This window comes from Mercenaria mercenaria, chromosome 12 (assembly GCF_021730395.1).
Source record: "Mercenaria mercenaria strain notata chromosome 12, MADL_Memer_1, whole genome shotgun sequence".
In the NCBI taxonomy this organism is placed as follows: domain Eukaryota; kingdom Metazoa; phylum Mollusca; class Bivalvia; order Venerida; family Veneridae; genus Mercenaria; species Mercenaria mercenaria.
This window is the reverse complement of record NC_069372.1, coordinates 4,364,527-4,392,050: the sequence shown is the minus strand read 5'-3', so window position 1 is coordinate 4,392,050 and position 27,524 is coordinate 4,364,527. Positions and strand designations below refer to the sequence as shown.

General features: G+C 32.5%; 1 protein-coding gene across 8 annotated transcripts in view; it reads right to left on the bottom strand.

The window, feature by feature from the left end:
• Positions 1-27,524, bottom strand: part of LOC123535484 (leucine-rich repeat-containing protein 74B-like) — a 74,041-nt gene that overhangs the window by 7,782 nt on the left and 38,735 nt on the right. For 6 of the 8 annotated variants that reach the window (XM_045318191.2, XM_053519018.1, XM_053519021.1 and 3 more), the window contains 13 exons: positions 20,256-20,445; positions 18,355-18,387; positions 15,226-15,261; positions 9,717-9,889; positions 9,267-9,374; positions 8,439-8,532; positions 7,274-7,323; positions 6,488-6,655; positions 5,457-5,572; positions 5,021-5,099; positions 3,850-3,945; positions 2,851-3,093; positions 768-800 (listed from right to left, as the gene is read on the bottom strand). In XM_045318191.2, coding sequence (XP_045174126.2) covers positions 768-800; positions 2,851-3,093; positions 3,850-3,945; positions 5,021-5,099; positions 5,457-5,572; positions 6,488-6,655; positions 7,274-7,323; positions 8,439-8,532; positions 9,267-9,374; positions 9,717-9,889; positions 15,226-15,261; positions 18,355-18,387; positions 20,256-20,445 — 1,419 coding nt within the window. The remainder of the gene's footprint in view (positions 1-767; positions 801-2,850; positions 3,094-3,849; positions 3,946-5,020; positions 5,100-5,456; positions 5,573-6,487; positions 6,656-7,273; positions 7,324-8,438; positions 8,533-9,266; positions 9,375-9,716; positions 9,890-15,225; positions 15,262-18,354; positions 18,388-20,255; positions 20,446-27,524) is intronic. The other 2 variants (XM_053519017.1, XM_053519019.1) reach the window with 2 other exon arrangements.

The window sequence follows — 27,524 nt, the reverse complement described above, 5'->3', positions numbered from 1 at the left end:
TAACAGTTTCTCCAATTCCAATAGGCTTTAAAAGCGAACAGCATGGAGCCTGACCAGACTGCGCGGATGCGCAGGCTGGTCTGGATCCATGCTGGTCGCACACCCACTATGCTGGTTTTCTCATGGCGCGGCTCATATCAATACTTTTCAAACTAATGCTAGGAGATTTTTATGTTAATTCTAACATTAACAGTGCATTCGACAGTGCTGGAGCTATTAGGTTTCACTTAATACATATAATTTGTTATGTTAATATACGTATGCTAAACAGTAAACAGTCAGCAAATAAGTGAAATTATACAAAAGATTAGTCCTTGGGGTTTAACTTTTTAATACAGTGAAATTTTTACTAGCCCTAAGAATATAATATATCAAACAAGAAAACTGATATGGCACAATAACTGCTTGCGTTTTTAGTATTCTGATATACAAAAATACTGAACCAGTGCAAGGTTAATGTAGATTGGACACGGTTCTTGTGTACAAAGTTTCGTCTTTCAATATCAAAATATCATAATTTATAAATATTGTTCAAATAATATTTCCCATGGCCCCTTAATTTGTGTCCCTCCTATAAATAGTTTACATTCCTTGGTTTTGTTCAAGATTTCTCAAAGGATGGCACTGATATTTAGACTGCCATGATACAAAGGTTAGGAAAATAGTGTTAATTTGATTAAGTGTAAGCTCCAGTTACCATAGCAACACTAAGCATTTCCATAGCAACAGTTTTAATTTCCTGTTGCCATGGAAATAAGATTTGTTACCTGTGCATTTTTTCTTATAGCTTCTCTGGCTGTCTGTTTAATAAGTCCAAATCAAAATGGCATAAATATAACACAAAAAAGTTGAAAACACTACACAAGAAGTGACCCAATAAAACTCAAAATGGTGCATTATGGGTATTATATTTGTAAGACTTAAAAAATCATGGCCAAACTGGAAATCATGCATACAAAAATGAAATACAAATGTATACACATTTTCTAAATAGGGAATAGTTAAATAGAAAAGATAAAAAAATGGATACAGTTATTCATAGTATTAAAAATGTATGAAAAAGACTTAGAATAAGTTTTCCCCTAAAACATGTATACAATAAACTTAAGATAGCAACATTCATCGTTGTTTTAAGAATTTTTCGAAAAACCTATTCAAGGCAGTTGTCCAAGACACAAGTTTACTGGATCACTTCTAGTTGAACAAAACTGATTATATAATGTAATGTCTATTCGAATTCATGGGAATAACAAAATAAAAAGTGTACTAAATTTTACTGAAATAAATTCAAAGTATTTTTTTATTTGATAATTCTTCAAAAATTTAAGCTAGTGAAACCTAAAACTTTGTCAAAATATTTGATTTTCAGTTTTCTCCGATAAAAACACAACTGAAGATATAGGGTGTATTCTGGTATGTCTTATTTGATGAAAAGCAATTGTTTAGTTAACTATCTTGCATCAAGATTTTGTTCAAAAGATGTCATAGTCAATTTGCTACGTCAGGTCAAGACAGTATTGTCTGACAGTAAGTTGTAGGTTTAGCCTTGCACTGGCTAGATATCAGTTGAAAAATGCTACAAACCATCTTAAGTCAACATTCAAAAATTTCATTTTGCTCTTTTTCAAAAATATAATACATACGTATTACATGAAGGTCATGGTAAGCCGCTCATCTTACATTGACCTTTTGACCTTGCTTCTGACCAAGTTTAGTAAAAATACATAAAATTGTTCAAAGGAAAAAGTCATTTAAAGGTGTTTTTGTTTCTCGAGTTTTAGCATTGAAAGCCCCTAAGTGCAGCCAAAGGGAACTATCTGAACCAATTTAAAAGATATTTCTTCTACCCAACTGTAGTAAATATCTGTCCAGTGGTCTATGAAATAAAGATATATAAAGAATTTCAACTTTTAAGTATAGTCAAACCATTTGCACAAATGTGAGAAAGGTCCATGCAATTAGGCTTCCGACCAAGTCTGGTGAAGATCCATAAAGCGGTCCAAAAAAAAAGTCATTTAAAGATAAATGTTGTTACTGGATGGACGATGGACGACTGATCAACTACCTATACTAAAAGCTCAGCCATCGTCCAATTAAATGGGCAGAACACGAGTCATATCATACATGTACAAGAACCAAACAAAATATGAAAGTAAGGAACTAAGGTACAAAAATCATGCATGTCGAGGGGAGGTAACCTATCTAAGGAAGACTGATTTCAAATACCACAAAAAAATCATCTTTACACAAGAAAAAAAGCAAAACTATAAACAGCAAACAAAAAATGAAACTAATCAGTTTTAGTCTGTTGTAGTCTTAAATCTTTTTAGATTTTCCATAGCTACTGTTTGATCAACCAATCCTGTTACCTGGATTTTTGAATTTTTTTCCCCGTTTTTAAACTTTTTCAAGAATCAAGTGTAAATTAACCATCATTCTAAAGGTCTCCAGTTGTGCTCGTAAAAACGTTATTTTTTTACAATATCTTCAAAAATTATTGCCAAATATATTCTTATGATAGAACTAGAAAGATATCCCAAATTTCATAAGAATTCAACACAAATGGAGGACAAAATTTGAACTCAAAAACTGTTTTTGGTGACCTACATAGCTGAATTTTACAATGAAATACCCAATAAAGCTAAATTTTGATGATAAATTCGAAATAAATCAATGCATTTCTTGAAAAACACGTATTCCTATGACTAGTCTTTAAGCTCTTTTAGAATACAAAATATCAACATTTTCATGAAGGTCCAAAAACAAAATAAATGAAAAACCTTGTAACAGAATAGAAAAATCAAACAGCAGATATGAGATTTATTTGAACGGATGAACAGAGTAACATACCTCAATTCCTTCCACAAATTCCTCATGTGTTACACTCATACTTCCGTCTTTGTCAAACTTATTGAAGAAGTCGACAAGTCTAAGTTCATGCTTCTCTATGTAATTCACCAATTTGACCATGGGGTGTACTTTCGCTTTAGGCTTAGGGGGCGGTTCCATTCCCCCATGTGTTAGCTGGATGTCTGGAATTTGTTCCTGAACTTGCTTGAATACATCTTCAAAATCTTTGTTCACCAGTATATCCTATAAAATATAAAACACACATTTTATAACATGTTTTTCAGTAAACTGTGTAAATAATATTATATGGGTGAAAAATATCTGGCGATTTCAGTAAAACCACTTTAAATATTTCTCACAGTGAAAAGTATCAATCAATTATATATATTTTAACATGTATTGACCTACAGTGCCTATTAAAGATTTGGTTAAAAATGCTGAAAAAAATTAAATGAAAATTTAGTTGTTTGTTTTACATGTAAGATAAAAATATCTTAGACTTGTAAATACCACATCATCATTTTTCACTTGTGAAAATATTGCAGCTGGTGGTCACTTGGTGAAAGATATTTTGATCTTACACCTAAACAAACAAACATCCCCAATTCATTAAATGTTGTTTTTTTTTGTTGTTGTTTAACATTGATAGTGTTTATACAGTATTTCAGGAACAGAAATGCTGTCATTTAACTTAATCAAAATTTTCCAGATTCAGTACCAGGACAGATTTCTTCTTTGAAATGTGAATGATGAGTTGATACATATCTGCAATAATTTCCTGGCTACACTGCCCTTGCCTTTGACCTTTACGTCAAGGGTCAAACACATCTCTATGTAAGACAAACCTTAACATCAAGTTTAGCATTGTGCAAGTTTACTTAGAATCCCTTGAACGTTTAAAAGTTAAAACTGTTTTTGGCCAGACAAACAAACAAGCTACCATACAGACGGCAAGTGCCTTAAACTGCAAGGTATAGATGTCCCAGTATAAATACTTACATTGAAGTCTATAACCTTGAGCACACAGTTTGGATTGCGTAAAATTGCAGCACATATACCGTAACATCCTGCACTTTGCATAGGATTTTTACCCATCTGGAAAGGAATACAACAAGTCAGAAACAATGTAAATGACAGGTGAGATAGAAACTTGTGCAATTATAAAAGAAAAAGATCAAGCCCTTATTAACCATTACCCTGCTAAATTTCTATAAAGGACTTGTCCATCTTTCAATTTGGACAGTACCATTAACTGTTAAAAGGGGAGCTTACCAAAAAGATACTGACTGAATGGCGAACAGTGCAGATCATGATCAGACTGCACAGATGTAAAGGCTGATCATGATCTACACTGGGCCAAGTTGTTCAAAACTTTAACAGGCTGTTAAACTAACGGTCGGTTAGGTTTTGGTTCAATATATTAGTCTTGGCGGGAAACACTAGTATGCTGTTTTGATTTAACTGTAACGACTTTTCTGTGGTCAACATCCTTACCTTTAGCATTTGCTTCTCTAAGTTTTCTAACATGTCCAAATATATCCCTAAACGTTAATCAACCGTTAGCTTAATCACCTGTTAAACTTTTGAACAACTGGGCCCTGGTTGCAAAGGCAGAATCAATTGTGTTCAGCATGGTAAGGGTTAATACAGGTTTGACTGTATGGCCAAACCTGTATATAAAGATCTTGTCTTACAAAGACCCAGCTTTGGAGACCAAAAAAAGGTCTTTATCTGAAGAGGTCTTTATTCAGAATTTAAAATGCACAATAAATATTTGAACTGAATACCAAAATTGTGTAACATACATGTATTAGTCAGTTGGTCTGCAGCACAGTTTTGAATATGATGTAGGTTTGACCAAACTATTTCATATTCACAACAGTGCTAATTCTGCCATCTGGCAGTCATGTTAAATCTCTATGCCACCATTTTTCATTGGTTAAAGTAATAAGTTTTGACTAAAATTTACCTTCTAATCAAATGTAAAAATAAAACAAACTCAACAATGGTAAGAAAAATTAGCCTCTAGCTGAATTCAGTACAAAAATACACTCCCAGTAAATCTGTTTATGCTGTGCTGCATTTTGGAAATACCCTCCTATAAGATTTCTCGCAGACTATCACTTTTTAGAGGTATTCATACCTGACCTTTTCTGAGAGTAAACTATACCTTTAAAGTAGTAAGCGTTTCGTTGACTGATAACCCTTTTCCAATAATAACTGCACCTTCAGCTGTGATACGATTGTTTCTGAAAGGTTAATTATCATAAAATGAGATAGAAATTAAAACTCTCTGCTTAGACAAATTTTTGGAAGAAAACAATCAAATTTTTAATGAGTTAAAGTAAAAAAAAATTGATAAAATACTTTGTGAATGGCTTGCCAGTCAATAGTCAAACTATTGCCCGAGGTCCGAAAGTGGTTTGAAAGTCAATAGTCAAAACTATTGCTTGAGGTCAGAAAGTGGTTTGTAAGTAAATAGTCAAAACTATTGCTCAAGCAGACCATTATCAATAGCTTTGACTACTGGCTGGCAAGGCATTCATTATTATTATAACAGACTTTGGGGTATCAGATTTAAGTTTAACCAAGAAAGGCAATCTTACGATATGTCTAATTCTTCTAAAACAGAGTTTCCTTTCAATGCATCTTGAAGACCTATTGCTCCCTCTAAACCAAACCCATTCCAAGACAGGTCAATCTTCTTCATAAATATATTGTTCTGAAAATACATTATAAATGTCATATTTACTTATACAATGTGCTCAAAAACAATATTTACAATTTCATTCATAAATATTTTTTCCTAATAGTCATGAATATGTACAATATATATTCTAAACAAAATGCACTAAGTATGAAAACTGTTAAACTGTTGGTTTGAAACATTAAAAGGTTATTAAATTTGCATTCAGAAATATGAAAGAGTCCAGGAAAGGAGATACTATGAGTCAGGGTAGTGACCCTGTGTGTTAAGGAGGGCAAAGTTTATCAGTGAAAGAACAAGTGTACATTTATCAATGCAGAGCTTCCACATTCTCATTCTTACTTATAAATGGCCATGAACATTTGAGTAAAACTGAAAATATATCAAATTTTAATGAACATTTAACTGGGAACAAACTTGCAAAAAGCTGCCAAAATGATGGCATGGAAAAATACTGAAGCTTAGGCTTCAATTATAGCTAAAAGGAGTTAGAAAGTTTTTCAAAATGTTAAAAAATATATATTCATGAAACCATTAATCGCTGGTAGAAGTTAGAAAGTATTCCATCAATAAAATCTGTGAAAAGATCCTTTGGAAGCATAAAACGCAACCAAGCAACATAATAACAGGCAAAGATTGAATGTGTCTGTTCATTAGAGGTAATGAAATGTGAAACTAAAAATTCCTCACTATCCCTAGCACCGGCTAAGGTGCAATTCTATTTAGTGAAATTGAATGTTCTCCAAGATCTCATAGGACCAGAAAATATGGTAACACTGAAAGATAAATTTTTAAGATTTTAAATTTGAGTCTACAAATGTACTGACAACAGTTAAATCCTTATCACCTCTCATTGATGAGGCATAAAAAATATCTTAGTCCATTCAATTTCCTTATTTAGATTGTCACAGCAGTTTATTTTTACATTACCTTAACGCCTTGTGTGATGGCAACAGCCCCTTTTCTCCGTATACAGTTCCAGGACAAGTCCAGTTCCTTTATACAGCTATTATCAGCTATAGCTGGTCCCAATATGGTTCCTGATACATCACCAAAACTATTATGACTTAGATTTAAATACAGAACTTTCGTTGTGTTCTGAAAAAGAAAACAACAACAACAAAAATGTTAATTCCAGAAAAGTACAAGACAACAAATAATAAAGAAAAGAAACAATATTAATATGCAAATTAAACTTTACCCTGCTAAATTTCTAAAATGGACTGGTCCATCATTCAATTTGGGCAATACCATTTACTATTTGTAGGGGTGTTCACTGAAAATTTACTGACTGAATAGCGAACTGTGCAGACCATGATCAGACTGCACGGATGTGCAGGCTGATCTTGGTCTGCACTGGTGGCAAAAACAAATCATCTGCCGCCAGCGGGCTAAAGGTTTAAAACTTCTTTACCCTAGAATACTTTGAAAAGGTCATGTAAAAAAGTACTGTTTAATTATTCGTATATTAAGGTAGGCAAAATGGGTGCTTAGTGGGGACAGCATTGGACTCCCTGTAATGCCACAACCTCCTCCTAAACCTTCATTTTCAAAAAAAAAAATATTTATGTGTTAATTAAAGCAATAATTGAATACCAGCACTACAACAATGCCATGATTATTACATTTCATTCATTATAAGTTGAATTTATAGTTTATATTCACTTAAAAAAAACATTTTTGGGAAATATTTATACATGGTTAGAAGTATCTTACCAAAATGGCCTCCGCAAAATATGGAGCAGAATGGTCATCAAATTCATTCCCTGAAATTATAATTTGTAAAATAATGACCTTTGTGACTTGTATCATCTACACAAGAATACTGAATTGAAATAGTTGTAGGAAAGCTTAAAAAGATGGTGGTGAGGCAATTTTTCTAGAGAGATAAAGATTGGTTTCACAGATTGGGAAGACAGAAGATTCAATCAAAAGTGATGAGACATTTGGCAATACCACAACAGATCTGTCAGTTGAAAGAGCCAGTGGTCCCAAGGTTGCTTAAGCATGGTCTTGGCTGGTGAGACATTGGAAACTATTCTGATTGTTCGGAACTTATTGTTATTGGTGATATTTGGAGTGCTAAGCTGGATGGTACACTCATCAACAATATGACAGCTAGTGACATTCTGAAACAAAATTATAGGACCAAAATATCTGACAGTTGGTAATGTTCAGACTGGTGAGACAGTTGGTACAACCATGAGCATTTTGGTAGCTAGTGAGATTAACACTGCTGAGATATCTGATGAGATCAAGTACATTTTGGTCGCTAGTGAGATTTGGACTTTTGAGATATTTGATAAGATCAAGTACATTTTGGCAGCTAGTGCGATTTTGATTAGCACTTTGATCTTGATATCTAGTAAAATCATAAACAGCTTGGTTTATAGTGAGATTAAGATTTGGGAGATAACTGGTCAGACCAAGAACACTAAGATAGCTAGTGAGATTTATATTGGTGAAATATCTGGTGAGAATAAGCTCATTAAGGTAGCTAATGAGGCACAGACTGGCGAGATATTTGATGAGATCAAGCACATTTTAGTAGCTAGTGAAATTCAGATTGGAAAGAAAGCTGGTGAGATCAAGAACATTAATATTTGGTGAGCTCAGGAACATTAAGGTAGCTATAGTGAGATTCACCCTGTCTGCCTGTCAAGATATATGGTGAGGTCAAGACCAATAAGACAGATAGTGAATTTTAGACTAGCAAGATAGCTGTTGAGAAAAGGAAAATAAGATTGTTGAAAGATTCTAATCTGTGAGACCATAACTGGGGAAATACTGATCACTGAAGCAAGTGACGTGACGTTCTTAATGACAAATATTTGTCAAATTGAAAATTCTGCATACCATACGATTTTGAACATTTACTTACCTGAGAGTGTTACATGTGTTAGTGTGACATTTTGTTGCATAATCTGAGCTAGATGTGGAGCACAACCAGTACCAAGTCTGTTATCTGACAGATTCTGAAATAAACATCAAAACAGTTTAAAATGCAAGTTTATTATTACCCTGTAACCCATTTGGAAATCATTCACAACTGGTGGATCTCAATATTTAAATGACACAGCATTAAACAAGACCTGAAGTGCCCTAAAGGCATTATCTGAGGCACAGTCAAGCTTGGTATGACCAACTGAGGCACAGTCAAGCTTGGTATGACCAACTGAGGCACAGTCAAGCTTGGTATGACCAACTGAGGCACAGTCAAGCTTGGTATGACCAACTGAGGCACAGTCAAGCTTGGTATGACCAATAACCTTCTATAAGCAATACAGATGACTTCCTTGAATGAAATAATTAGATCCCTTGCAAGGCTTAAGCTCACAGTTTTGACTAGTATGTGGTTTGAAGTCAGCAACTTAAAAAGCCCTCTGAGAGGATTTCGAAGAATTTGATACAGTATAGCCTCTGTTTATCACATCTCCAAACAGCAAACACCTTTCCATAAAGACAGATATTTTCCATTCATTTAAATAAAATTCATAAAATATTTACCTCCCGAGACCAACAAGCTTTGTATAACAAATATAATGTAGTTCTTATATATAGTTCACTATAAACAGCTTTAATACCAGCTCTTTGATCTTCTGAGCATTTCAAAAATGGTAAAACTGTCCTGAGTACTCAACCAGTTGTTACCAAGATCTTACCCCATGTAAAAACACTGAAGGCAGTTGAATTAATTAGTATGACTTACCAATTCCGTTATAAAACAATTATCTTTGAGCATTTCACAAACAGCCAACCCTCCTTGAGCACCCAACCAGTTGTCACTGAGATCTAATTCCAACACACTCGTATTTGACTGAAATTAAACATAATTAGGTCTAGATCTACATTGCATAAGCTAAATATCAAATATATAAATAAATACATTTACACATAAATTGCTTTCTACTCGTTTCAATAACATGGAAGTACTTGCCTTTAAGTAGAATTCTCATGTTTCTGGATTTGGCAAAATGGTAACATATAATATGTTAAAAGCAACAGGAATTATATCTTACACAATCCCAATATCTTGAGTGTCAGTATACCTAGAAACATAACTCTCTCCCGAAATTTCAGCCAAAATTTACATACAATCTATGATACAAGATAGAAAGTTTTTTTATACATGATCCTCTACAACACCTATTTAACTTACTGATAATGATTCCGCTAGAGCCCTCATTCCCGCTGGACCTAGACCATGATGTCTCATGTTTAAATGTCTATCCTGCATGTGCCGTAGAAAGTATGAGGCCGGAACAACACCAAGCTTCTTACAAGTGTCAATGTACGCAGTCTTTCCCGTATGATCATATGTTGTTGATTGATCTAAAAACATAAAATGAGTAAAATATCACCAAAACTTCAATATTATGTACTAAATGGTACATTTACCGGTAATATTATCATTTAACAATGCAGAAGTTAATTTCAACATAGTCTCTATAATTAGGATACTTCCACGAAATGCAAACTGAGCATGTCTTTATAAAAATTGTAATTATCATAACAGAATTTCTGACTGACTCACCCACCTCTGTATTATGTTTTTATATCATATTGAATACAAACATGCAAACTCTGTTCAGACAGTATATATGTCAATATAAAAGGTGATCAATCAAAATGAAAAGACTTTTATAAGTGCTTTCAATATCTATTGCTTAAATGTTTGTGAGTACTGTAAAAATAAGTACTGACAATACAAATATAAAACAATTAAATGTGCCCCCAACATACTGCAAACAGAAGTTGAAGAAACACCTTTACAAAAGTACAAGATAATAGGTTTTGTAATTCAAATTTCTAACACAACCCTGTATATTTTTCTATGAAGCAAAGAAGACTGAAACTGTGTTATTACACAACAAAATCACTGTCTGTATATAACAACTAGAGCTATCACTAAAGGTGATGAATGTACCCCCCACATGCACTGACACAGTACATTGCAATTTGACGCACACAAGATTGCATAATTATGTGGACTGTATGTATATAGACTGTATGTATACAGTATAGTAACAAAAAACAAAGTCCCATAACTATGCAGAAAATTTATCTGAAAGAACGTAACATGCACCATGCACAACTAGAGTTGATACTGATCACTTGTGTGAAGTTTCATTAAATTGTGTGCAAGGGTTCGGAAGATTAGGCGCGCACAAGATTGCATATGCAGACTGTATGTGGGTGGTTTTCAAAATAATGAAGCTTTTTCTTTTCTCTCACCTTACTTTAATTCAGTTTAGTTTTAGAATGCATTTTGGGGCAAATTATATCCAAATCAATGTAGTCAATAAATGTGTGCGATTTCAGCTTAATGAATCAAACAGTTTTAAAGTTATTTTAAATTATATAGCTAATTTTGTCCCCTGTGCACCCAAAAAAGTGTGACATTTTACATGAAGTATAGTTTTGAACTGTGGCTTACTTTTTAAAACCATGCTTTATTGTTACAGCTTTGGCTTTTTTGTATAACTTAAACTCTGCACATTTAAATAAAATACTTCTTTTCATTACCGACATCTTATTGTTACCAATATTTCACATCTTGTGATGGAACCCCCTTCACAAAAAATAGTGAAAAAAATACAAAATTTAAATGTTGAACACTACAATTTCATAACCCTATTACTTTTCTAAAGTCTTAATGTTTTTCTAAGATCCTTATCCCTTCAGCTGTGAAGACACAGTATGATTTTTTTTCTTTAATAAATCAACTTTCTCAGAAACTTGATGGATGTCTATACACCTAAAACTGTCCCCTGTGCACCTTTTTAGTTGTTAAGTGTCAGATTTCTTATATTCTTTAAATAAAATGGGATTTTACTTTATTTTCCTTGAAAGGGAGTTACAACAGATACAAAAGCAGCATTCAACTTCACATATTACTGACTGTTAAATATTCACAGAGCCAAAAGTGATGTCCCCTGTGCACCCTTTTTTGACATATATCAATTTTCATAGCATTACTGTAATTTGTGGTGGCAGTTCTGTATTCTTAGCAGTGTGAAAGCAAAATTTAGGCATTACTTGATAATTTAGCATTATATAAGAAACCCTGGACAATTTAAAATTCATTGTTTGCATTTATTTCTGAAGTTGCCAATTTTCAAGTTTAAAAGTGGAAACATCAATTTTATTGCTTCTTAAGCTCTAAGTTTACCTAAATATGTAATGTTCACTAGTAAATATTGTGTAGTTAAAAGAATTTTACTTACCATGAACATATTCTATGAATAAATATTTTGATACAATTTGTCCCCTGTGCACCCTTTTTAGTAACATTATAAAGTATGTATGAATTTTACTATTCCATTTTATCATGCATGGCATTTTGTCATTTTTCTACTATGAATAAGCATTGCATGTAAACTAAATGATCTCAGTGTATTAGTTATGTATAAAGTCACTTATTTTTTCATTTAAAGCATTACATTCAGTTGAATTTTCATGTTTTTGTAGTGAAAATTTTCAATTTTGTAGTTATTTTGTGGAATAAATTAATTTTTTAATGGTATTTGTCTAAAGTTGATCACCATTAGTCTTTTTATGAATAGAAAACTAATAATGGATGAATATTACACTGATCTTCAGTATGTGTCCCCTGTGCATCTGTACAATAACTCAATTTTGAGTTGACAATTCTAGAAATTAGAATTACTGGACATTCTTGAAATTTGGCATGTGGTTTACAAACATGCAAAGTGAGAGAAAAAAATAGGTTTTATAATTATATGTTAGTTATTTTGCATTTAGCAACAACTTTTCTAGGTAAAGTTTTATTTTCATGTCAGATTTGTGCAGAAATTGTGATTTTAAAAACCAATGTCCACAAACATATGAGTAAATAAGTTTCAAACCATACACATACACCCATACTTATCATTTATGTTTAAAAAATTACTGTTATACATATTTCCTTGTCATAAAACACTGCAACATTTATCACCCATCTTACGGGAAATTCACTGAACTTTCGAATTAAAGGCTGAAATATTTTCTTATTGGCATTTCTCAACACTTTCCGAGAGTTATTTCCTTCAAATTTGAAGTATTTGCTATCATAAAAAATAGGTGACCACCCTAAAAAATAAGTTTGAATTTTCAACCCCTATGTCACACTTTTGCTTCATTATTTTGAAAACCACCCATGTACATAGTATGTGAACAAGAAACAAAGTCCCATAACTCTGCAATTTTTGTCGTTGAAACAACCTAACATGCCCCATGCACAAGTACTGTTGTTACTGATCACTTGTGTGAAGTTTCATTATATTGTGTCAATGGGATGAGGAGAGATGGTGCGCACAAGATTGCATCTATGTACATAGTATAGTAACAAAAAACAAAGTCCTGTAACTCTGCAAATTTTTTTTCTGAAAGGACCTAACATGCCCCATGCACAACTACTGTTGTTACTGATCACTTGTGTGAAGTTTCATTAAATTGTGTCAAGGGGATGAGGAGAGATGGTGCGCACAAGATTGTGTCTATGTATATAGTATAGTAACAAAAAACAAAGTCCCGTAACTCTGCAATTTTTTTATCTGAAAGAACCTAACATGCCCCATGCACAACTACTGTTGTTACTGATCACTTGTGTGAAGTTTCATTAAATTATGTCAAGGGGATGAGGAGAGATGGTGCGCACAAGATTGTGTCTATGTATATAGTATAGTGACAAAAAACAAAGTCCTGTAACTCTGCAAAAGTTTTTTCTGAAAGAACCTAACATGCCCCATGCACAACTACTGTTGTTACTGATCACTTATGTGAAGTTTCATTAAATTGTGTCAAGGGGATGAGAAGAGATGGTGCACACAAGATTGTGTCTACGGACAGACAGACAGACGGACGGACAGACAGACAGACAGAAAACCTGAAACCAGTATACCCCCCCCCCCTTACAACTTTGTTGTCGGGGGGTACAATAATTACATCACAGTGTCTGAACGTCATAGGGGCGTGCTAGAAAAGAAATCCATATAAAACAGGCTATTATTCTGTGGATATCACCAAGGATGTAGATAATAATCCTTGATATCATGTTAGAATTGCAATGACATATCTCAAATAGTGATTTTTTTCTCTTGACTAAAATCATTGTTTGTCGTTCACATGCACTCCTGTGTCCTCATGAAATAATTCCTTCCCATCTGAACTCCAAACAACGATTTTACTCAGCAACAAATCACTGCTTGGGATATATTATTTCATAGGCATTTTTAACTAACTCAGAGGACTGGGAGTAACCTGTCAATTTGTCACTGAAAATGTTTGCCTGATCAGAGATAAAAGTCCCATGCTTTAACTACTGAGATAACTGGGAGTAACCTATCAATTTGTCACTGAAAATGTTTGCCTGATCCAAGATCAAAGTCCTGTACTTTAACTACTGAGATAACTGGGAGAAACCTGTCAATTTGTCACTGAAAATGTTTGCCGGGAGTAACCTGTCAATTTGTCACTGAAAATGTTTGCCTGATCCAAGATCAAAGTCCTGTACTTTAACTACTGAGATAACTGGGAGTAACCTGTCAATTTGTCACTGAAAATGTTTGTCTGATCCAAGATCAAAGTCCCGTGCTTTAACTACTGAGATAACTGGGAGTAACCTGTCGATTTGTCACTGAAAATGTTTGTCTGATCCAAGATCAAAGTCCTGTACTTTAACTACTAAGATAACTGGGAGTAACCTGTCGATTTGTCACTGAAAATGTTTGCCTGATCCAAGATCAAAGTCCCATGCTTTAACTACTGAGATAACTGGGAGTAACCTGTCAATTTGTCACTGAAAATATTTGCCTGATCCAAGATCAAAGTCCTGTACTTTAACTACTGAGATAACTGGGAGTAACCTGTCAATTTGTCACTGAAAATGTTTGTCTGATCCAAGATCAAAGTCCCATGCTTTAACTACTGAGATAACTGGGAGTAACCTGTCAATATGTCACTGAAAATGTTTGCCTGATCCAAGTTTGTCTGATCCAAGATCAAAGTCCCATGCTTTAACTACTGAGATAACTGGGAGTAACCTGTCAATTTGTCACTGAAAATGTTTGCCTGATCCAAGATCAAAGTCCTGTACTTTAACTACTGAGATAACTGGGAGTAACCTGTCAATTTGTCACTGAAAATGTTTGCCTGATCCAAGATCAAAGTCCTGTACTTTAACTACTGAGATAACTGGGAGTAACCTGTCTAACTTGTCACTGAAATTATTTGCCTGATTTAAGATCAAAGTCAAATGCTTTAACTACTAAGGTAACGAGGAGTAACCTGTCAATTTGTCACTGAAACTGTTTGCCTGATCCAGGATCAAAGTCCTGTGCTTTATCTACCAAGGTAACAATCCAGTTAGAAAACATTTTAATAATCAATATGTACCAGTGTAAGTGTAAAAGACATAAACTTAAAGAATACACTTTAACCAATTAAGTCATTTTCCAGTATACCTTAAATTCAACCGCATAAAAAAACCCTGAAAATATTTGATGTACAAGTATGTGCATTTCTAATACAAATAAAACAATATTGTGCAAGAAAAAAAAAAGAAGTATACCAAAAAAAAACCCTAAGTGAACAAGCTAAAATTGGTGCATAAGTTAAAAATATATCTACAAAATGAATGGGAAATTAAATGTGCAGTGCACATCTACCTGAAGTTAGCAAATGTGCTATTCTCTGATGAGCATCTAGAGGAAAAATAAAAATACAGTTAGGATATAAACATAAAGGGGTGTGCCTCCAGATGATGGTTTCTTTCTTTTCTAACATTTGGATGCAACTTTTATTTGTAAGTAATTATAAATGAAAAATATGAACAAACTGATTTTGTGATTACCAACAGAATTCTTCTATAAAACACTTAAATCTTGCAAAATATAAATATAGTACCTATCTGCTGTGTTAATCACAGGTTAAATATTGGATGGAAATTTAAGAAAATTAATGTAGCTGTGTTTTAAACCATCCAAATATTGCACAAATTGCAAAATTACTGATTTATCCTTTTTGAAATTTTATCGTCATTTTGACAACTTAGAAAAATACTGATGTACATTCGGAGGTATAGCCACTTCAAGTCAAAGAACATGGTAATGTACCTACTGCTAGTACATAATTAACTTAATAGGAACTAAATACACATGTATACAATATGGGGGTCTACAAGGTATATTCAGCTAAATAAATGGTTGTACCTCCCTAAGCAGTAAACCGCCTTAAAAGCTGACAATCAGCTAACTTCCCAGATTGAATTTCTGTTCTGATATCAACCTGCCTTGAGCAGCCCGATAGTGTCCCTCCCTTGGTTGCCTGCTTAATACAGGTTTGACTGTACATAGGGTTCCAAGTAAGTCTGTTACTTGGGTGATTTTGGTAGTAGTAGGATTTGAGTAATTAAGATAGTTCTGCATGTTTGAAGTAATTAATTACAGTTTTACAATATAAAATTTTATTAAACCATTTCTTTTTAAACCATCATAATAACTTGTAACTGAACGCAGTTTACTGTTTAGCCAAAAGAAAAGGGACCTGTGCTTGATTTTATACTAAACTGATACGAAAATACTGGTCCTTTACTAAATTTTCACGAGTTTCTATGATAAAATTGCACTTAAGATGACATCTTCGCATACATAAAAAATTCCACAATACAGATTTTAATGAATTTTTTTTTTTTTTTTTTTTTTGTTGGATTTAACGTCGCACCGACACATGATAGGTCATATGGCGACTTTCCAGCTTTAATGGTGGAGGAAGACCCCAGGTGCCCCTCCGTGCACAGATTTTAATGAAACTTTTCATAATTGTAGATTTACTTATTTTCAATCATATGACCAACATTAAAATGTATAGGTCCATGTGCTTAATTTTTCACGGTTTGTCTAAAATTTATTGGAATCCTTAGATTGCTGCTTGTTTTATGTTATCGTTTTAACTTATTTGACATCAAAAATTATCTATTGTCAAAATTAAAAAAGGACAGTTGCGCTTACTGTTGGTCACTAATTTAACAGTAAATACATGGGATATGGCACATTCCAATCAACATGTACCCTACAGGAATAACTGATAATGGGCATCATTCTAGCTTTTACCAGTATTAAACTGACATCACACCATCCATTCCGGTCAATCAAACATACAGAACTACCTCAAGACTGGAAAATTAAACATTTCAAAATAGGAATTTTGTTTGTACATTACATCTAATACAGAAACAAGACTTAGTATAATGGCAAAATGTTCATAAATATTTGATGTTTGCTAATAGTAAAAAAATGCAAAAACCGATCATTCAAAACTGAAAGCTTATGTTTACATATGCTTCTTAAACTTGTGATATCAGCAAAAGTCTTGAATCTTACATAACCAGGAAGCCTAACTTAACTCTTCTTATGCTTACACTGCTTTTTCATATACCCTGGTATCAACAATATTCTAGGCTTTAGATAATCAGCCAGCTTAACTAAGAAACTTTATTCAGGATAATGTGGTATTACAAAAGCACCTTGTTGTATATTTGAAGCTTATTACATTGCATATCAATTTTTGCCCACTGCTTTTCAACAAAAGGATAAACAGGAGAACCATGAAGGCCATATATTTCTCACCAGGCAACCTAGGATCTAATCTGAACTAGATTTCATTAAAAACAAATGTTCTGACCATGTTTCATGTAAATCAAGTAGATCATTAACCAAGGTTTTCAATGATTTAACCAAGTGACCTAGTTTTTTTTTCAAGTGACCCAATTACAAAATTAACCTAGAATTTAAATAGACAAACTTTCTGACCAAGTCTAAAGAAAAATAAAGTCTTTCAAGTTTTAGCTAGGTATTTCTATGATTTGACCTAAAAACCTAGGATTTGACCTTAGATAATCCAGTTTCAAATTTGACCTAGATTTCATAGACAGGAACAAACAAAGTTGTATGAAGATCAGGTACAAGATGTGGCCTCCAGAGTGTTACAATGTTTTCCTATTATTTGACACAGCAACCTAGTTTTTTATCTTATAATACATGGTTTCCAACCTGATTCGACATACTTGACCTAGATTTCACAGAGACAAACATTCTGACAAATGTTCTTTCTATGATTTTACCTAGTTTTAGATCTTGGATGACCAAGTTTTGAAATTATCCTTGATTTCATAGGAACAAACAGTCTAACAAAGAATTATGGTGATTAAGTAGAAAATGTGGCCTGAAGTGTTAAACATGCTTTTCTAGGGTTTGACCTAGTGACCTAGTTTAAGGCAACCCAGTACATTTGTATTTATCTTAACCTAGATTTTACAAAGACAAATATTCTAGCAAAGTTTTACAAAGATTAGGCACCATGGAAAATGTGGCTTCTAAAGTCTTAACAAGGTTTTTCTATGATTTGACCTAGTGACCTAGTTTAAGACTTCAGATCCAGCTTTAGCTCGTCTGAGAACATTCTGACCAATTTTCAAGATTAGGCAGAAACTGTGATCTCTACAGAGTTAACATTAAAATGATTGACAATAAAGATGACAGACATGGGTAAAACAATCGCTCACTTTGAGCACTGCAATCAGGTGAGGTAAAAGAGCAGTCTTAAGTAAATACAAAACTTCATACTAAACATTGGCTAAGTCAAAATAAACAGTTATGACAAAACAAGCACAAATTATATCTATTACTTCAAGGGCAATAACTTCTTTTATAAGCTAAAAAATGATGACAGAATATAATATAGGAAGACCTTAATCCCGGGTTTTACCCTAATCCCATTCACACAGTGCAATTTCTCACCATAGGAACCATCCAGAAAATGTCCTACTAAATCTAACAATTTAGAAAATTATACAAAATGTTTAAAACCTTCTGAATCAATAAAATAATCAGCAGATATTATTCATACATCAGAGAATATTACTAAGGATAAAAGAGTTCCAGTCGGTTTATAAGTTGGTAGAAATAGATAGAAACCAAAACAGATGACAGTTAGAACAGGCATAAATAACAAACAAATTGGCAGACTAAACAATTACAAAAAAAGCCCACTTGAACTTTCAAAAAACAAACTATGCTTGAACATGCATGCAAAAACTCTTCAGTTGTTGACAATAAAACATTTATGTCCTGTAATAAAACAAATTCTGAAGACCAGTCTTATATCTAGTCAATTCAATTTCAAGACTGTGCAGCAGAGAATAATTTGGTCTGTTTCCATTCAAGATGGCAGCCCATTTTTTCGAAATTGACTGGAGACCATATAGTTTACACTGACAATGAATCAAATCCTGGATTTACAGACTGGTCACTAAACTATAATATATAAAGCCCTGGACTCTCGATCAGAAAATGTCATTGGAAATGCTTAATGCAAAACTATCTCATTACATTGTTAAAACTGCCCCAAGCCCAAGATCTAAAATAACAATGACTTCAATGTTAAAACTGTTTTTGTTTTGTTGTTGTTTTTGTTGGGTTTAACTTTGCACCGACACAATTATAGGTCATTATGCTGACTTTCCAGCTTAGATGGAGGAGGAAGACCCCAGGTGCCCCTCCGTGTATTATTTCATCATGAGCGGACACTTGGGTAAAACCACCGACCTTCCGTAAGCCAGCTCAGGATGGCTTCCTCACATGAAGAATTCAACGCCCCGAGTGAGGCTCTAACCTACATCGGTGAGGGGCAAGTGATTCACAGTCAACCTTAACGACTCGGCCACGGAGGTCCCATGTTAAAACTGGTATGTTCTTGTTTTGATCTATACATATATGTAATGATCTGCAGTGCATCAATGTCATTTTCATTTGTCTTGCACAGTTCCATCACAATACAACTTAAAATTGAATAAAATTTATTATGTGGAAACTTGAAAGTAAAATAAATAAAGCTCTTAATGCGCTTTACAAAGTAGAGATCAAACATACATTTTCTGCAAAAGAAGTACAGTCTACAAAATGGCCAAAGTAATAGTGTCAGTCTACAGATTACTTATTAATAACATTGTACACAGTGAACAAACATAATCGGTACACAAAATTCATACTTTCTAAAAAATACAAAAAGTCTATTAATTGTACAGTCTGCAGATTTTACACAGTGTAGGTAACATACAGTCTATGAAATGCGCACAGTCTATAATAAGCACATATAATGCACACAGTCTATAAAATGAACACAGTCTGAAAAAAATGTACACAGTCTACAACACTTATTCATACTGAGATCTGTTTGACCAGCTTTAAGCAATGCTGCCTGCTCACTGTATGCAAGTCTCAAACTTTGGAAATCCAGTACTCCATCCACAACATGCGGTAACTTAGGGGCTGCTACATGTCGTTCAATATATCAACAACAAAACAAGTTATCAACAAAAAATATACAATTCCATGCAGTAAACAATACTCAGATCTATCTACATGAATTCCTATAGCTGCCACAAAACAAATTCATAGTTTAAAATAAGCTATCACTTGCTGGAGTGTTTCTGTCATGGTACAAAATTTTTCTTACCCAAAATGATATGAATCTGAAGTTTGAGGTTTTTAGTTGCTACGTAAAAATAGCTGGAAAGCTATTCACATCAAAGAAACAGTGAAGTACTTATACACTGTTACATTAAGTCAGTGGAATCGTTCAGACAATCTGTAATATCCACAAGATTATGTACTTAATTTTAAACAAAAAATATTAATACCTTCGACTTCCAAATCTGTATCAAAAGCTTTTTCATCTGTGATATCAACTGCGTTGAAGTCGTGTTCAAAGGTTGTAACCTTGCCCTCTTCATGGTCACTATCACTGTCTGAACTTTGACCTCTATTCAAACCATGTGAGGAGCTGTCAGCATGTGACTTCCGAGATCTGTTACTGCTTCTACTGATTGTCTGAAAGACACAGAAAGCAAACGAATTATCAATATGTATTAACCTTTAGTCAGCTGGCAGCAAGAGATTTTGCCTTTGGGACCAGTGCAGACCAAGATCTGTGCAGGCAGATTATGGTCTGCACTGTTCAATATTCAGTCAGTAAATTTTCAGTGACTACCCCTTTGATTAAGAAGTGGTACTGCCCATATTGAATGTATATGGACCAGAGCATTTTTGAAATTTACAGGCTATAGGTTAATGCATGGCTGTTTTGAAATATATTTTTTGGTATCAATAAAGCAGATCTGAAACTCTCATATTTAGGACAATTCACAAGATCTCGTATTCTCAAGAGGATCAAATGAGATCAATTCAAGTGTATCCTGTAAGTTCAATAAGTTTCTAGGTTATTGACTGATTCATTGTTCAGACTGATACATGAAATTTCACAAGGAAAGGGCCAGTCATAAATCAGTTAACTGATATTTCTTTGATGCCATTAAAGGTGGAAAGTGATTCTGCCTTTGTGACCAGTGCAGACCAAGATCAGCCTGCATATCCGTGCAGTCTGATCATGGTCTGCACTATTCGCTATTCAGTCAGTAAATTTTCAGTAAACACCCACTTGAATAATAAATGGTATTGCGCAAATTGAATGACAGACAAGTCCATTTTAGAAATTTAGCTAGTTTTGTATATAACACTAATACTGTAAACCTCCAGATAATCTTATATCTAAATGAGTAAGTTGTGTGAGATATAAACATCTCTGCTGGTGAATACAGGTATGTGCTTACTTTTTTGCAATTATTTGCAAAGTTCAGACCTTTGTTCTAATGTAGGACAAGTTATTATTACAATATATTAGATAAACTTTGTCAGAAGATTTCACAATAAAGCTTAAATTAGGTTCATTTCCTTTTGTTATTTTTCCATTCTAAATTTCTTTTTTCTACAGGTACTTCACTGAAAAAAACAAGCCTTGTTTTATTTCTTGATAATAATGGAACTTCATGTCAAAGGGTCATTAAATTCTCAAATAATGCCTCCTGAAATATATGGGGCAATTTTTTCCCTCAGTGCAAAATGTTGTTAATGGCACTGACAAAGATTCTGAAACACTCAAGGTTTAGGAGTATATCTTCAAAACACAGAAATATTTGATAAACACACATCTTTACCAACAATCTACCTGACCAATTACATGTTCTGCCATACACTGTTCTGTAAGAAGGATACTTAAAATATTCTCAAATAGTTGTCTCCCTTCCAAGATAAATATCATTTGTAAAGAAATTAAAATAAACAATTGCTGCAAACTATGTTCAACCTAGTTATAAATGTGAAATTTCTGCACTGGGACATTATTGCAAAGCATTGAAACAAAGATAATATGTAACAGTTCTTTGAAAATGGTGAGTTTTTAAAGGTGCTGAACTGTCCGAAAGTGTGACCCCTTTATGCAGCCCTTTTCTGGAATTCAATGTATATATCAGTAAAGTCAAGTCATGGTAAATGTTGACATGAAAATACAGTTAATACGGTATTGTAGATAAAATTTTCCTGCTTGCCAAGTTAAAAGCACAATGAGTGCTCAGAATCAACATACAGATAAACTCAGAGAGTTACCTGTCCGAATAAAATATATTTTTGAACGATATGTGCAAATAACATTAATTATTACTTAATTAAAAACTCTGTTAAGTTCAATAGAAACTGAAACTTTTCAATATTTTCCATATTGATATGCGAACTTTCTTAAAGGGTTTGTGACATCATATGTGATGTCCCGATAAAACATATCTTTAGACGAGGTATGAAGATAACATTCATTATTAGTTTCTAAATTAAAACGTTGCTAAGTTCAATGGAACCTGAAACTATTCAATATTTCCCATATTAATATGCAAATTTTCATAAAGGTACGTGACGTCATTTGTGATGTCAATGACGTGTATGCCACGCCCAATGTTCTTTATCACTCTACTAGGAAAATTTTCAACTACAGTTGTGCTTAAAGAGATTTTTCAGTATTTTCCATAGTGATAGAGGCAAATTTTCATAACAGGATGCGACGTCAGTCTTTGATGTCAGTGATCATTTGTGATGTCAATGACGTGTATGCCACGCCCAATGTTCTTTATCACTCTACTAGGATAATTTTCAACTACAGTCGTGCTTAAAGAGATTTTTCAGTATTTTCCATAGTGATAGAGACAATTTTTCATAACAGTATGTGACGTCAGTCTTTGATGTCAGTGACATTGTTTGCCAAGTCCAAAATTCTTTATCACTTTAACAATAAAATGTACAAATACAGTCATGCATATTGAGGTTTTTCAATATGTTCTATATTGATACACGAATTTTCACAACGGTAAGTGACGTCATTTGCGGTGTTAGTGTCATGTTTACCACGACCAAAGTTCTTTACCACTTTAACGGTAAAAATATCAATTCTAGTTATGTTTATTGAAACTGTAAATATTTCCAAAATTGATACGCAAATTATCATAACAGTACGTGACGTCTTTTGTGATGTCTGAATAAATACATTTTTGAATAATGTGTGTAGATAGCAATCTTTTTTTTATGATATTAATTAAAAACCTTGTTAAGCTGAACTTAAACTGAATTTTTCAGTATTTTCCATATTGATATGCAATGGTTTAAGACAAGTATGTGACGTCATTTGTGATATCAGTGTTATGCTAGTCAAGTCAAAAGATAGCAATCTTTTTTTATGATATTAATTAAAAACCTTGTTAAGCTGAACTTAAACTGAATTTTTCAGTATTTTCCATATTGATATGCAATGTTTTAAGACAGGTATGTGACGTCATTTGTGATATCAGTGTTATGCTAGTCAAGTCAAAAAGTTCTTATTGACATATTTTATATTACTTTAAAATATAAATATCATGACCATACTTTCTTAAGTTAAAAAATAGGTGATTAAATTTTTGTAATACCCTCGTAGAAAGTATTATTATAATGGTAAAATTAGCGATGTCAAAAAATACATTTTTGGCCTGAACAATCGAGCTTTTTAATATATTGTGATAAAATCATGTATATATTACACAATTTAAAAAATGCCTGTCATATAATACTGTCATATGTAAGTTTTATAATAGAGCTTAAAAAGGCTTTTTGATACAGTACTTGTAATATCGCGTACATTTGTATGTATTTAAGTGCTGTACTGTGATAAAATCATGTATATATTACACAATTTAAAAAATGCCTGTCATATAATACTGTCATATGTAAGTTTTATAATAGAGCTTAAAAAGGCTTTTTGATACAGTACTTGTAATATCGCGTACATTTGTATGTATTTAAGTGCTGTACTGTGTTATACACAAATGTTGAGGTAAAATCATGTATATATAATATATCAACATTTAAAAATGCCTGCCATATAGTACTGTCATAAGTAAGTGTTATAATAGAACTTAAAAAAAGTTTTTTTTATATAGTACTAGTAATATCACGTACATTTGTATGTAATTCAGTGCTGTAACATTATGCACAAGTTTTCAGGTAAATTCATATATAATATTATACAATTTAAAAAAAAAATGCCTGTCACATAGTAAATGTCATAATATTATGTAAGTTTTTAATAGAGCTTAAAAAGGTTTTTTTTAAATAGTACTTGTAATATCGAATACTTTTGTATGTGTTTCAGTACTGTGACATTATACACAAATTTTCATGGTAAAATCATGTATATATAATAGTATATAATTTAAAAAATGCCTGTCATATATGATATAGTACTGTCATATGCAAGTTTTTTAATAGAACTTAAAAAGGTGTTTTTGATATAGTACTTGTGATATCATGTGCATTTGTGGGTATTTCAGTGTTGTAACATTATGCACAAATTTTCAGCTCAACTTGTTGAAGAAAAAGCAGAGCTATTTGCACTCATTGTGGCATTGCCATTGTTAAAGTTTAGGATACAGTCAAATACATTTTTATCACTGCTGCTATCAAAGCTATTGACTGGAAATTAAGAATGGTTATCTGCAACCAAGTATACATCATAATAACTCTAATTGGATCTCTTACAGAGTTATACCCCTTTTTAATTGAGAATCTTTTGGAGTATGACAGAGATATGTCCCTTAAATCTCGGGAAGTTTTAATTTAAGCCTTTAACAAAGTCAAATATCTCTGTTACTATCGTAATTTGTTACTTGAAACTCAATATAGTGTTAAGCAACTATAGTCAAGGTCAAATAATTGAAACATATTTTGTTTTAATTTTAATTTTACATGCCTGATATGTTACCTAAATCTTTTTCAGTCATAAAAACGGATGTATTATAAAATTAGTAATATATATTACTTGAAAAAAAGTTGTTTCTTAAGTATGCATGTAGTAATATTATGTAAACCGTTTTCAAATCTTAAAAACGAAGTCCTATCAAAACCTTTAGTTAAAACATATATACTTGTTCTCGTTATAAAATGAAAAATATCTTCGAATATGATATAATAAATCTTCTCTCTAAAAAAAATTATGTAATTTATAGGATATGTTACAGAAACAAAAGAAACAATTTTATTATATTCTTAAATGGTTTAAATGCTCAACTCACTTAGATAGTAGATATGGCATTGGCTCAACAGTGAACCTAATTTAAACCATGAAAAAACATTGTGGATGTATGATCGTTTCCAAACGTCTAATTATCAAAAAAAAAAACCTACTAAGTTTCGAGACGGTTAGGATTTGCTCAATCAATGTAAGAGGATTAGGAAATTTTAGGAAAAGGCAACAAGTGTTTCAATATTTAGAATCTAAAAAATATTCTATCTGCTTATTACAAGAAACACATTCATCTACACATATAGCTGAAAAATGGAAAAGGGAATGGAAGGGAAAATCTTTTTTTAGTGGGGACAAAAGCAATAGTGAAGGGGTAGCAATCCTTTTTAATCGTAACTTTACAGGAGATATTTTAACATATCATGAATTACTTGAAGGGCGATTGATTATTGTTAGCATGATTATAAACGAAAAACAAATTAATATTATGAATGTATATGGGCCGAATGAGGATAAAGCTGATATTTTTACGATTATTGAGAAAGAAATTAGTCAAAACTTAGAGGAAGATTTTATAATTGGTGGTGATTTTAACACCATATTGAATACAAATACTGACAAAAGAAATGGAAAGATTGATAGCCATAAAAACTGCAGACAGAAAATAAATGATATCATTAACATCGGAAACTTAATAGATATTTGGAGATTATGTAATCCATCAAAATTACAATATACATGGCATTCAAATACAATTCCAATCATCTCCAGTAGACTTGACTATTTTTTATTATCTGAGTGTTTAACGCACTATGTCAAAAATTGCACTATACAACCAGGCTACCAAACAGACCATTCATTGGTTGAACTAGAATTGGATTTTATTAACACAAAAAAAGGCCCTGGTTATTTTAAATTAAACAACAGCATTTTACTTGAAAAAGAATATCAATCAATAATAAGAAATGCCATTCGAGAAACCGTAACAATTAATAAGGATGCAAACCCAAACATTCTATGGGAAGTCATTAAAGGCACTATAAGAAATCAAACAATAAAATATTCCACCCATAGAAAACGAGAAGAAAATAAAATTGAAAAAGAAATAAACAAAAATATAGAAGTATTGGAAGAAAAGATTTTAAGCGAAAATAATAATAGCATTAATATAAAAACTTTAAAGGAAGAACTTGACAAAAAACAGCAGGAATTAAATCAAATCATTGATAACAGAATTAATGGAATGTTGATCAGAGCAAAAGCAATAAGTATTGAAGGAAATGAAAAAAATACAAAATATTTTGCAGCCTTAGAAAAAAGAAACGCAGAAAAAAAAACAATATACAAATTGAAAATCAACGATAAAGAAATAACTTCTCAAAATGAAATTTTAAAGGCAGAAGCAGAATTCTATAAACAGCTATATAACAAAAAAGAATCCAAAACTTGTGATTATGATTTCTTTAGACCCAATTCGCGAACTTTAAATGAAAACGAAAAAAAAAATGTGAAGGGATATTAAACGAAAATGAATGTTTCGAAGCTCTTAAGGAGATGAAGAATCAAAAAAGTCCAGGTTCAGATGGCATGTCTGTTGAATTTTATAAGATATTTTGGACAGAGATTAAAACGTACTTTATTCAATCTATTAACTACTCTTACAACACCGGACATCTGACTAGTTTGCAGAAACAAGGTATTATTTCGCTTATGCCGAAACCAAATAAAGACACACAAATTTTGAGTAACTGGCGCCCTATAAGTCTATTAAATGTAGATTACAAAATTGCCGCCAAAACCATAGCAAACAGGATAAAAAAGATTATCAATTCTATCATAAGCAGTGCACAGACAGGATTCATAAAAGGCAGATATATAGGGGAAAATGTTAGGTTAATATATGAAATAATAGATTTCGCACAACAAAATAAAATACCAGGACTTTTACTGTTCGCAGATTTCGAAAAAGCTTTCGATACACTAGATCATAACTTTATGATAAGGTGTTTAAAACACTTCAATTTTGGTGATTCTCTTATACAGTGGGTAAAATTATTTTATAATGATATAACCAGTATGGTAATAAATAATGGCTATCTATCAAAACCCTTTTCAATACTACGTGGAGTGAGACAAGGCTGTCCTCTTTCCTCTTCCTTATTCATTATTTGCATTGAAATCCTCTCAAATTATATCGAGACTGATGAGATCATAAAAGGCATAACAGTTAATAATGTTGAAATAAAACAATCCCTGTTTGCAGATGATGCAACCTTTATCAATAATGGTGCAAAACATTCATTTGAACAACTAATAGATGTTATATCGAACTTCGAGTGTATATCTGGATTGAAACTTAATATCAACAAAACTAACATACTAAGGATAGGATCATTAAAAGATACAAACCTCCAGTACTGTAAAGATAAAATGTTTAATTGGACATCCGAGTCAGCTCAAACATTAGGAATGATATTTACAAATGATAAAAAAGACAGCATAACGTTAAACCTGATACCCAAGATTCAAAATT